This window comes from Mauremys reevesii, linkage group 5, assembly GCF_016161935.1.
Source record: "Mauremys reevesii isolate NIE-2019 linkage group 5, ASM1616193v1, whole genome shotgun sequence".
Taxonomy (NCBI): Eukaryota; Metazoa; Chordata; order Testudines; family Geoemydidae; genus Mauremys; species Mauremys reevesii.
In genome coordinates, this window is record NC_052627.1 from 17768164 (window position 1) to 17781303 (window position 13140).

The following is a 13140-nucleotide window of genomic DNA, read 5'->3' on the forward strand; positions in this document are numbered from 1 at the left end:
TGAAGATCAAAGGGCATACACACTCAATATTCTTTCTCCCTGCAGAGCAACCACAACAGTGGCCAAAAAAAAAAAAAAAAAAAGAGAGCAACGGAAGGAAGGTGAAAAGTGAGCAGCAGCTTTTCCAAAAGGAAGAAATTGGGATATGATGCTCAAATTCTGCCCCCATTACAAACATGCAGCGCCAGTGATTTCCAGGGAAGTTCCCAGATGATTCTGTTCTTCCCCGTTTTTTCTCCCTCTATTTTTTCATATTAATATTATTATGCAGATGTGATACTCTGATTGTTTTTGTGCCAATCATCAAAAGGGTGAGAGGGTGCCAGAGTTAGCACCTCTGTGTGTGTCTACACTAAAAAAAAGTGTGTTCTTAACTCAGTTAGCTAACTCTGGTTAAAAATGACAGTGAAGATGCAGCAACTCATCTTTTAATTTATGTCTTCACTGTGATTTTAACCCGAGTTAGCAAACCCAAGTTACGAACACACCTTTTTTTTGCGGTTTGGATATACTCACACTGAGCACTGACTGTTCAAACAAGGCCCTCTCCCCAAAATCATATAAATACACACTCTTCTTCCTTTAGTTACGACCACACAACTCCATAGGATTTGGGCCAGTGACTTAAAATAACACTAGTCAATTGATGCCTTCCCATTTTCTCAGTGATCTTTGTCTAGAAGCCCTTCTGTGCAATAATCTCAGTGTGCAAGAGGCATAAGTTACTCTATCTAGGGATGAAAATTCCATCCTGTTTGTGGCTTGTCTTCACGGCAAAGTTAACTCGAGCTAGAACCTGAATATTGCCCTGACGTGAGTAGCTCGAGCATGATGGTCCTTTTAATATCCCGAGCTGACTGGCCTGTCGTGGGTTACAGGCTACAGATCGAGTTAACGCAACTCATCACATGTAATAGAATTACTCTGTACAGTGTTATTTTGCAGCATGTCTGCTCTCAGTTGAGCTAGGCTAACTCAAGAGGAGCCAACAGGCAATAGAAAAGTCAAGTTAACTCTGCAGTGAAGACACAGCTTTAGTTGTGAAAGGTGCTCAGCACTGGCCTAACACGGCTCTCCCTGAAGTCAATTAGTTAGATCAATGCTGAATGCTTTTGAAAATCACACCCTAAAAGCAGTGGCGTGGCTGGAGTAGAATAGCCCACCAACTATTAAAGCATTTACACTTGAGAGAGGAAATGTGTAGATTATCACCGCTACCTTCCTGAACTACCCAGCATTTTACAGGCATAAATCAAGAATATTGTAGGTTTGCAGCCATTCTAGTGTTTTACACTGCAACAAATCCTTGGCTACTGAGGTCTGCGTGAGATCTGAGCAAACACTGGAGAAAAACAACAACACAAAAACCCATTCCTCTTCCCAATATCCGCTCAATTTTTTAAATAAATTTCCTTCAGCTAACCTCCTCTCCCCCAAGTGCCATATGCACTAGTATTAATTCACATATACAAATATTTCAGCCACAAATGCCTGCACACCCATCCAGTCAAGAAACTGCAACAACACTAAGCAACAAAGCTGATTTGTGACAAATAAGAAACACGGCTTGTATGTCACGTATTATAGTGAGATGATAGAGACCACCTATATTTAGATTACCTAACTCTTTCATTACAAAAGATTCTTGAGATCTTTTCTTTGAGAAGCTCTCATGCCTCCAACATTTCCAGCAGGCCTTTGATATTTGTCTGGAGAAGGCCCTCAGGCCACAGACGTGCTTTTTCGTTGTCCTGTGAAATTCCATTCTGATTTTCCTGAGCTATAATTGCTAAAAATTGACATTTCCCTAGCTCTGACCTTCCTCTCTCAGAAAATTCTGAAGGAATGAAAGAATAACAACTGAACATGAAAATTCTAAGGCCAAACTGAAGCCATCACCAAAACCATGGCAGCAGGAGCTGCACTCCATGGGCACTTGGAACTTCACAGCAAAATTAAGGGTAGAACTCAGATCCTTCTGTTCCAAAAGCACCCACCTTTACCACTTGAGCTAAAGGAGAATTGCCATTGATCCCTGTATTTGTCCTATGACATGCAGGTAAGCACTTCTGCTTGCATCTAGTAGAAGGCAGGAGTGACCGCGTGCACGCGCGCACACACACACAGACACACGTCAACTCATTACAGCATCTTCCAGCACAGGTACACATTAGAATACTGGTATTACTTTACACATAGATTACACTACAGAATACAATACATTGGTGAACATTTCCCATGTATTATTGTTTCTAAAAGGGTTGGTTTTCACAGGACTGCATACTTATTTTGTTAGATTGTTTTTTATTTGTTTTTGTTTTGTTTTTTTACAATTACTGCTCAGAGTGAGCAATCTCCTCCAACACAGACAGGAACTAAATTCCAACATTTCTCAAATATGAAAGTCATAATATTGCAACTAAAGAACTAACTGCATAGAAAGTTGAAATATAAGAAATAGTGAGAGAAAAATCTGAGAGACAGACAACCAGCCATGAAGACAAAGGGTCTACATGCACAATAGTAACAGTACACTAATTCCACTAATTAGATGCAGCACTTCCGATCTTCCCGGTCAGTGTCTGCTGGGGACTCCATTCTGGGGATGGGATTGGATCTGGGATCTGCCTCTGCTCTGCTGGAGATGAGGTGCTGGAGCAGCCCCGATGTGCAACCAGAACATCAGATTCAGATTCAAATTCAGAAAGGAAAAAAAACAGAAAAAAAATTCGGTTTTTTTGGTCATTTGCTGGGGCAGGCCAGACTGCTCTCGTCGCTGTCCAGAGCACCCAACAGTGTGCTGTGGGTGAGCTCCCCTGCTGCCTAAGTTCGATTAGCATCCACACCAAGCCAAATCGAGCCTAGCAAGGCGATTTTTAGTTACTCCACCTGCGGGGTGAGTACCAATCAAAAACGAAAGAAAGAGCCCCTTTTTCGAATTAAAAATGGCTTGTGTGTGGACGGTTGAGCGGTTAGTTCGAATTAACGCTGATAAATTCGAATTAAAGTCCTAGTGTAGACCAGGCCAAAGGAACATAATTTGAGGCTCCATCTTGACTTCTCACATAGGGCTCCCTCCTGCCTCATAAGATACACCCAGTGCTTTTTCTTAAATAGAAAATATAGGGAGTGAATGAAGGGGGACTGTTAAGAGGAGAGGGGTGCCAGGTCTCAGCGCCTGCTGACTTTGAGAATTCATGTCAATGAGAGTTGAGTGAGGACTGGCACCATTCAGGCTCTGTGATGTGTATCCTCTGAACAGAAGGCTTAACTGTTGGATATGATGGCACTAATTATAAAGGCACTATTTATCACAGACAGCATCATGCACAGTCCCCTGTTTCTGTTTAACAAACTCCATGACACTAGGAGGAACTCCTTCGTGGTAGAATCATCAACACTGAAGTTCTCATGGTATCAAATTATTTAACTTAACCAGGGGTCCAAGGAAATCAAATCTCTTTAAAAGGAAGTGCTACAAACTGAGTTTAACTATGTAAATTAACACAATTTTAGTGCGACAAGGTTGGTGAGATAATATCTTTTATTGAACTAACGTCTGTTGGTGAGAGAAACAACTTTGAAGCTCTCATACTACCAGAAGTTGGTCCAGTAAAATATATTATCTCACCCATCTTGTCTCTCTAATATCCTGGGACCAACACGGCTACAACTATACTGCATACAAAATTCTAGCAAGTCTAATATGCTGCTGTTACAGTTGGTGCTGTGCTACTTTGGAAATATTCTATGTCAAGAAAACAGGAAGAAAGTTAGATCATTGTTTTCTTTACACATTTTGTCTAAAACTGAAACATTTTGACCTGCTATACTTGCAAATCTAGAATAGAATAAACTTTCAAATGACATTCACAACCTTCAAATCCTAGGAGGAGTTCCCATACAACCCTTCATGTAGAAAGGCCAATTTACATACACATGTACAGAACTGCTCCTTTAGCTGTGTTGAACATCCTCGCACCTCTGTTACATCCATCCCCCCCCAAAATTCATTTTCTTTCAGCTAGCTTCACTCCTATAATCTCCACACTGGTGCTGCCAGTTGGGCTGGCACCAAACGCAAAATAACTAATCATTTGATGCAAGCATTGCATGGAAAGGTGTAGAAAACAAAACATCACTCCTATGCGGAAGAAGTATTCCCATCCACTTTGTTTTTAGCTGTCTCTAGCCCATTCCCGAACTCTGTACGGACCATGGTCGGATAAAACAAAAATGATGACTATTTGTTTTAGGCCCTTATCTTTCAATGGGTCTCCACAAGGACACACAGACCAATCTATGTGGAGCAGCTTGCAGGATCATGGGCTTAGAATGGAAGTTTTGTATGCCAGGGCCAGCATCTTTATATTTGCTCATAAATTAATATCCCCCATTAGCCCTATATGCATTATCTTTGTTCTCAGGCTGATTTCTCACACACACACACACACACACACACACACACACACACAAAAATATGATGCAGTGTAAGCCCATGTGAGGTTCATTCCCAAGCATGCTTATCCTTTGGGGAGAAAACTACAGCTCTCTCTCCCCATTCCACCTCTTATTTCGTGTCGTGTGGCTACAGTTGAGATCAGGAGTCCTGCTGCTGGCACTACATTCTCTGCAAGGGCTTCACGACTTTACAATTCACTCCCCATTTAGACTGAAACAGCCTGAATCCGATGACTTTCCAGACCCATCTTTTCCCCCAGGCGTCTGAAGATGAGGGCAGGGGTGTAGGAGTAGGGAATTTGGGAGGGAAAGGGGTGTGTGTGTGTGGTGGGTTCTCAAATTGCTGCACTTAGAATGTATTTTTAAAGAGTCTCTCTCTCAAAAGTGACTAGAGCACATGGCTGGCTGCCCTTTCCCCCCCTCTGTTCTATACATCACAATAAATCAAACATTTATTTACAGTTTGCCCACTGCTGGATCACTACTGTGCACTCGGGGGAGATACTAATGTCTGGGCTTGGGCTTGGAATTGGAAGCACTAGCAGGGAACGAAGCCTGAACTAGTGGTGGACCGGAGATGCTTAGGAACTGCTACCTGAGACGGACGAAGGGAAACCCTGACTGGGTTTTCTTTTCAAGCCTAAACGGACTTGTTCCTCCCCGCCAGTTAAACCCTTTGTTACTTTTGGCACATGCTGCACTTGGATTTTCCTGTCTTATCACATATTGTTCCTTTGCCCTTCAAAGCCGCTGGGGTTATTTGCGAGAGACTATTTTTCCTTGTCGGTCTAGTCATCTTTGTTCCTTTCTTTGGGGGAGAACTGCATTATTTGATAGCTGGAGAGCCGAGTTTCCGTGTCCATTGGACCCAGCTGCCTTGGCATCTTATTTTCTCATAACACATTCTTCCCCTTTGGCCTCATGATTAAGTATTTCTATGGAATCATTTCACTCTGAGCGCTGAAAAGTCAGAACTTCCAATTTTGGGTCACTCTTAGTTTCCTTTTCATTGCATTTTCTTTGACCTCCTCCTCCTCCTCCCCACATTATTACATTGGGACCAGATAGGCAACTACAGTACCAGTCACTTGTTTCCTGTTTGATTGTTCAACCTTGGGGAAGTGTCAGTTAGGCTTTGAGGCTGTATAATAAAAAGAAATCAGGACTGCTAGCTCCTTAATTACTTTTAACTTAGAGTTGTTTTCACACTCAGGCAAAAGTCTTTCAAGGAAAAGAGTCCCTCTCAGTGTCCTTAGCAGGTCAGCAGTATTGCCAAATCCAAGCATTCAAAAATCACGAGTCAGGTCTCAATCAATAGACTGGCTTAAGAAAAATCCCAAGATTAAAAAAATAATATATATCGGGTTTGTTTTATTCACCTTGTTTCTGAGCCTTTAGAGTAAAGTTGGGTCACTTTTTAAGCTTTTCTCTGCAGCCATAAGGGCTAAAATCTGGCATTTTAAAAAAAAATTAAAGCTGGGATTCTCACCTAATCACATGACTCCAGGAGTTGTGGCTTCAAGAAAAACATAAAATATCATGAGACCCACACTAAAATTGTGAGAGTTGCCCATACTGGGTCAGCCCTTGATGTCTTTGGAACATTTTGCCACCTAGCCTCTCCCAAAGACAAGGAATGACTCCTGCCCCACTTACCCAAAACAAAACAACTAATGGGTGTGCCATGGTGCCATCTCATTCAGCATTAATGTGAATGACTACCACAGTCTCAGCGGTTTATACATAAGTAGGGTATCCACGTGTCCCAGACAGGAAAGCATATCCCTGATTTGGGGCCATCCCTGTCAGTTTTACAGAGCACAGTGTTTACTCCTGGTTTTTGAAAAGCTCAGCAGATTGGTCAACCCAAGTTGCCACTGGACAGCTATGCTGGGTGACACCGACAGCGAGCGAGGTGAGTGCATATGTAGAGATCATCTTCAGGCCTATCACATATAAAATTGGCACCCTTCCTTCCACAAATAGCCCTCTTTCCCTGAGCCAGCCATCACACACAAAGCACCAGATCCATGTGAAGATGGAGACTCAGGTCCCCATTGCTTAGTCCATTAGACCGTGTGGCCTCTCCTTATGGCCAGAAGTCATGTTAGTTGCTCAGTCAAGAAGTTGGCTCAGCTGCAGGCAGCCAGTAGGGAGGGAGCTTGCAGCAGCAGTCCCGCTGCCACCAGAGGGGGCTTGGATGGCACTGTCCCTTACAGCTGTGAACGGACTTTGGGTCTTCCCCCAAAATTAAGGGATCTTATAAAATGACCCTAGAACCTTTTGTTTTTAAAAATCTGATTACTTTTAAAGTCACTCATTATTTTGGGGGAGCAGACTGAACATTTGGGGTTGCAGTACTGCATAAGTTACATTTTCAAGAGTTATAAGACCATTTGTCCAGGGGATGTTGCACGCATGTCTTGAAAAGTGGCACCCACATAGGCAGACCTCTGATAGCTTAGAGGCTGGGTTCAGAGAGGCACCCAAAAGTTCTAATGCTCTTTAGACTGCAAAATTGGGTTGAAACTTATTCAGGCTTCAATAATTTCAAATACCTTTGTGGATCGGGGCCTTAGTTTGTCCTCAGTTCCCCATCTGTAAAATGGGGATAGTAACATTTCCCTATCTCACGGAGGTGTTGTAAAGATAAATACATTAAAGACGGTGAGACACTCAGATGCAATGGTAATGTGGGCCTGGGCCATATAGGCAGAGCTGTGTGAATAAGTGATTTTTCAGTTCACTGGCCAAACTTGGGGGGGAGGGGTCATTTCAGCATGAATTCATGAAATGTCTCCATTGCCTGAATTTTTCAGTGAAAAAAAAAATTGTCCAAAAAGTGTCAGCCAACTCTACATATAATCACTTGAGATAGATATAGATAGATTTACAGTACTTCTCTCAATTATCAGGTCTGTAAATCTGCCATCAGCCCTAAAACACTATCTGAACTAGACACCACTTCACCTATTTCTTTGTTAACTTGATTGAAAAGGTTTCATTTTCATTTTTTGGTTCAGAAAATTTTCAGTTTTTCTGTGAACTTTTTTCAAGTTATCATATTTAATTTCTTTAGAAATTTTTCACGAAAAGATTTCTATTTTCCAGCCAGATCTACTCACTACATTACAATCAACTGGTAAGACCGGTGCTGTGAAAGTGCATGGGACATCGGTTGTGTGTGGACACAAGGCAGTATTTCAGGGACTCTCTTTTGGTTCTGTGATTGTACAGTACCTAGCACAAGAGGGTTCTCACCCATGAGCGGGGCTCACAGGCACTACCGCAATACAAATAGAAATACCATAATAATTATATAGACATTGCAAGCTTGAAGTGTTCCTACACCTTGTTGCCTAGAATCAACAGTGCAGAGAGTCCAAGTTGGGATGAAGTAACAGGGAACTTGGTTGCAAGAAATAAGAGTGGAAGGGGAAAATGAAGCCAGTTAGGTCTTACTCTTCACCATCACCAATGACCACAACTCACTACTGGCTGAGGAAGTGGAGAAGGGAACTGAGGGAGCGAGGTGGGGAGGGAGGAACACAGAGACACTCCACTTCAGAACTCATCTTTTCAGGAGATTTACCACTTCCCAGAAACACCTGCCCCATGATTGGTCACTAAACAACTTAGTGGAGTTGTTTCACAAGACTGCCTGTATTCCACTAAGTGAAAATAGCCTTCCTGACCTGCTTTGCACGACTGCAGTTTAAACCTATATATATCTCTCCTCTCGGAATTCAGAAACATATCCTCTTTCAATTCAGAATTAACACTTGTACAATACCTCCTGTCAAATATCAAACCCTCCTGTAGAATGTTAAGTAAATACCCAGCCATTAACATCATTGTTTGGGGATATGTTTAATCAGAGAAGCAGTACTCCTCAGGAAATGATGAAACAGCTGATGCTTCCATTGTCCCATTATACTGTGCATTTCCAATCATCGCTTTTCCTGAATGAAGGTAACCCCATTTCTGTGAGTGAAACATCCTCCATGTAAATCTAAAATGAACAATACATTCAACAGGCTAACAGGGGATGTGGCAGGCTCTTGTGCAAACATGTATGTCCTTGACATACCTGCTAGACAGGGGAGAGCCAGAGCCAAGGTTTAGAGCAAATACATACAATAGCCATGAATATTTTATGGAAATTCTAGGAAAACATTTCATAAGCAGCACTGTACAGCTCACCTGACTTCATCACACTGCTGGGTAGCCTAGACCAGAATACATTATTTCTCTTTCCTCTATCATCGCTATACGGTACTATTAGCACCACTCTGTCACACAAAATATCAACTGACAAATACTGTACAGATGTTGTCCGGCACTGGGAAGATACTGTCGGAGGTCTGGATTTTCTCTCATATAATCTGAGTGGAGGGCTGATTGAGTGCACTGTTTTACTATATTTAAATAAAATCTATACATTTTGGCACAATGAACAAATTTCCAGTTACTAAATAATAATTCCGGTTAACGGGGATGGGATTTGACCCTGATTCGGCAGCGTGATAAAGCAAGCATTCAACTTGAAGCACCTGCTTACATTCATCATTACTGAGGCGAAGACTGAAGCAAATGCTTAACTTCCAGCATGTCCTTAAGCTCCATCGACCTCAGTGGACCTTAAGCACATTCAGTGTTTTGCTGAATCAGGGCCTTATTTAGGATGGTTCCAGCCCATGCAATTTGTTTTTCCCAACAACAGTGAATGGCAGGGACTGAGACAGTAAGACAGATGAGTGTGGAACAAATCATAACAGGAATTTATAAATAGCACTTTTGCTGTGTCCTTATGTTTTATAATAAAGTAGAAAAATGCAAATGTTCCTTGAAACAACAAAAATACCATCAGCTAAGTTAATATGGCCTCCTCACTTATTGATTCCTCTGGCTGTCGTTACTGTACGTTGTCTTTGAAATTCACTTAATAGAGTGCTCTGTCACCAGGAAATGCAACAGAAGCCAGATAGGGAGATCTGATTATTTGAGGAATTCTGTAGCACGCTGAAAGTGTGGGGATAATTTAGAATATAATTACTCATACTAGCATTTGCCCAGGACACCATAGCGGACAGTCATAATAGAGAGAAGAGCAACAATTGAATATAGAGGTCCCAGATCCTCAGCTGGTGAAAACTGGTATAGATCCACTGATGTCAATGGAGCTACACCAGCCAGGGAACTGGCCTAGATCCTGAACCATCCACTCATAATTACAACTGGCCTCTCTAGGTCAATACTGGGGCATGCTGGCAGGGCAGTATGGAGAAGCCTGTGCTACTCCTGCAGCCTGTGCTGAACCTGAAGGTTGGATAAATGGAGGAATTCAACATTTCACTAAAATCCCCCTTTTTCCTTAAGATCACAGATCTTTTTCTATGGCTGAGGATTATAAACTAGAGTCTTTCAAACAGATAGCACACATACATATTGGACAGCCAAGTGAAGAGACAGGTATCCAGAAAGGCCTTGAGGAACAACTTATATCTATTATTAACACTTCATTTGTAGCTACATAAGTCGAATGAAAATGTCAGCAATGGTATTAGCAAGGTTTGCTCCTGCGAGAAGCCTTCCTTGCTGCCAATTTTTCCCGGAATATCAGGAGTGATGGGACATCAGCAAGGCAGAGTTTATACTAAGCTTTAAGAAGAAGCAGGCAGCTTTTACAAATGGGTGAGCTGCTTCCAACCCTGCTTTTCCTTATCAGTAGGTATCTAAAATATATTCAGTGACAAGTTAATAGCCAGTTAAATTTTAGATCAAATGGTGGAATAAAGAGATCATAGGACTCTGCAGCCCAAGAAGCTGTTAGAGCACATGGGTGTTCAGAAACTATGGGGTATGTCTACATTGCACCTGGGAACAAGCCTCCCAGCCCGGGCCTGCAGATTTGTGCTAGAGGGGCTCAAGCTAGCATGCTAACCGTAGTGATGCAGACGTTGCAGCTCTGGCTGGAGCTTGGGCTCTCAGGCCTGGAACATCAAAGCAACATCTAACCCATTACTTGTAGCGTGTTAGCACAAACCCTGCTAGCATGGGTCTGTAGACCTGGGCTGGGAGGCTCACTCCCAGATGCAGTGTGGACATATCTTATTGTTACTGGATCTTCTTCCAATAAATGCTAATTAATATACCAAGAACTCTTTAGCTAAGCAGGTGGAGTGCTTGAAAAATGACCGTGGTGAATCGCAAGCAGATTTTGATGCAAAAAGATTGATTTGCGTCCCCTACCCCGCCTCCAAAAAATCAACATTTTGCCATTGTGCTTTTAAAATAATAAATTCCATATCGACGTACCAAAAACCTAAGTGGGAGCAAATATTGAATTGCACAGAGACCTCCAATTTTTTTCTCAATGACATTTTTTCTAATCCTCTAAAACAGAAGCTGTGACACAATGAGAAATTTGGAAAGTGCCTTTCCCCACACACTGAAGACAAACTGCAAGGGAGTTTACCTTTGTTTGAACCACAGCCAGTCACGTTTCCACTGCTGCGTAATGTATTATTTAATTATAGCAGCTGCCTGCTCTCAGGAAGGCGGCAGGGTCTCTTGCTAGACACTCGGAAGCTCTGCAGCATTCTAAGGAGGAGCTGCAAAGCTGAAAGGCTAACTTACCCATTTGCGGTCAGATACGGACTTCTCATTGGCCAAGGTGCTGAAAGTTGTGGTCTGAAAAACAGAGTGTGAAAAATCCTTTAACCCAGACTAAATAGTTAAGTGTCATATTCACTGCACGGCAAACACAGAGCTCCGCCCTCTACTGTGCTGACTGCTAATGCTTAGAGTCTAGTCCAGTGACTCTCAACCTTTCCAGACTGCTGTACCCTTTGCAGGAGGCGGATTTGTCTTGCGTACCCCCAAGCTTGATCTCACTTAAAAACTACTTGCTTACAAAATCAGACACAAAATACAAAAGTATCACAGCAGGCTATTACTGAAAATTGCTTTACTTTCTCATTTTTACCACATAATTATAAAATAAATCAAGTGGAATATAAATATTGTACTCACATTTCAATGTATAGTATAGAGAGCAGTATAAACAAGTCATTGTCTGTATGAAATTTTAGTTTGTACTGACTTTGCTAGTGCTTTTTATGTAGCCTGTTTTAAAACCAGGCAAATATCTAAATAAGTTGATGTACCCCCTCTGCATACCTCTGGGGGTACACATACCCCTGGTTGAGAACCACTGATCTAGTCTTCCCATTGATGTACCTCCCAATGCTCATTAAGGGCCAGATTCTGCCCCCTTTACTCATATACAATAGTAAATTTCAACGCAGATAGTCTCATTGATTTCAATAGGGCTAGTCTCGGGGTCAGGTACCATTCAACATGAGCAAGGATGGCAGAATCAGGCCCTAAAATTACAGTGCACATTGAAACTTAAGCGTAAAATACCAACAGTCAATGAATAGTCATAGGGACCCTGGCTCAGGAGTAATCCGTGGCTCAGAGTTCAGAACCGGTGGGTTTGGTGCCAGTCTGGTAGTTAGTGTGGTTCTCTTAAATTTGTTACTTTCATGTTTTGCCCCCATATACAGTTGGCTTATTGTTAGGAGACGTGGCTGACTTTCTCTGAGCAGTACATTTAATCATGGACATATTCATCCATAACTCCAACATTCATAACTTTCATTCAGGGGAAGAATCACAGCGTCAGCTTGCCCCTTTCATGGGGGATTCTGGATTCAATCCCGTCTGGGACTAATTTAGATCTTGAGGGCCACATCGTGACAAGGGATCATGGGACTGAATCCAGGTTGACCTTCTCTCTCATAGCAGGCCTGTCTGTCAGTCAGATGTACGCTTGTCGTATGATCCTCATGCTCTGGGATGTAAAGTAGTCACAGGTCAGAGGCTGAATCCAGACTCCCTGAAAGGGGACAGTGACCTTCTGAGAGGGAAGCTTGTTAAAAATCCCCCAAGTTCTTTTTAGTAAAAGTCCAAAAAGTGTAGAAAGCATGGAGGCCATCGCCTAAAAATGGAATTCTCATTGTACTCAAAAAAATCACTTCCTCTTCCCATCCAAAGAAATCAGAGCGTCAGACTCCCAGATTTCTCTACAAGCACATGTGACATCACAAGTATCAAACAAAGATAACCGCATGTTTCCATTCCCTTTGTGTATGTCACTGTGATGTCACTCATGCTGGCAGAGAACACAGGAATACTCAATTTTATGGAGATAATTTTATTAAAGCGCAGTGCTGATTATATTTTTGAACAGCCATCTATTCCCTTTTTCTTCTCAGAATGTGTACGTTTAACTTCTAGCCGAATCTCTAAAGATTTAAGATGACTTAATCTTGTGTGGCAGCACAATTTGCCTTGACGTACCGAGATCTAGATGAAGAATTTACCCTAGGATTCTTGCTCCCCTGTCTAGTGCATGCAGATCCAAAATGCTTTTCAAGGGAGAAGCGTAGTGGGAAACATACCCTGTAGCTCACTTTTGCTGACCTATATTCGAAACAGTTTTTGATGGACACAATAAAAAACAGAGCTGATGAGAAGCCCAAGCTTATTATTGCTTGTACTGGTGTCCTGAGGCACTTAAAACCCCTAATTGCATATTTCACTAATCACTTATTTGTTTAATATTAACATCTAAATGACTCAGTCAAAAATTGTGCCCTATTGTGCGATACA

At 42.1% G+C, this 13140-nt stretch overlaps 1 protein-coding gene across 17 annotated transcripts in view; it reads right to left on the reverse strand.

Annotated features, from left to right (window-relative positions):
- LOC120405988 (ras-GEF domain-containing family member 1B-A) overlaps window positions 1-13140 on the reverse strand; it is a 297170-nt gene that overhangs the window by 82893 nt on the left and 201137 nt on the right. For 10 of the 17 annotated variants that reach the window (XR_005599029.1, XR_005599030.1, XM_039540082.1 and 7 more), the window contains one exon: window positions 11101-11154. Coding sequence is in view for 15 of the 17 variants with exons in the window: in XM_039540082.1 (XP_039396016.1) it covers window positions 11101-11154 (54 nt within the window). In the remaining 2 variants the exon portion in view is untranslated. Of the gene's footprint in view, window positions 1-5583; window positions 5603-8351; window positions 8474-11100; window positions 11155-12256; window positions 12540-13140 lie in introns of those variants that run through there. The other 7 variants (XM_039540079.1, XM_039540071.1, XM_039540086.1 and 4 more) reach the window with 4 other exon arrangements.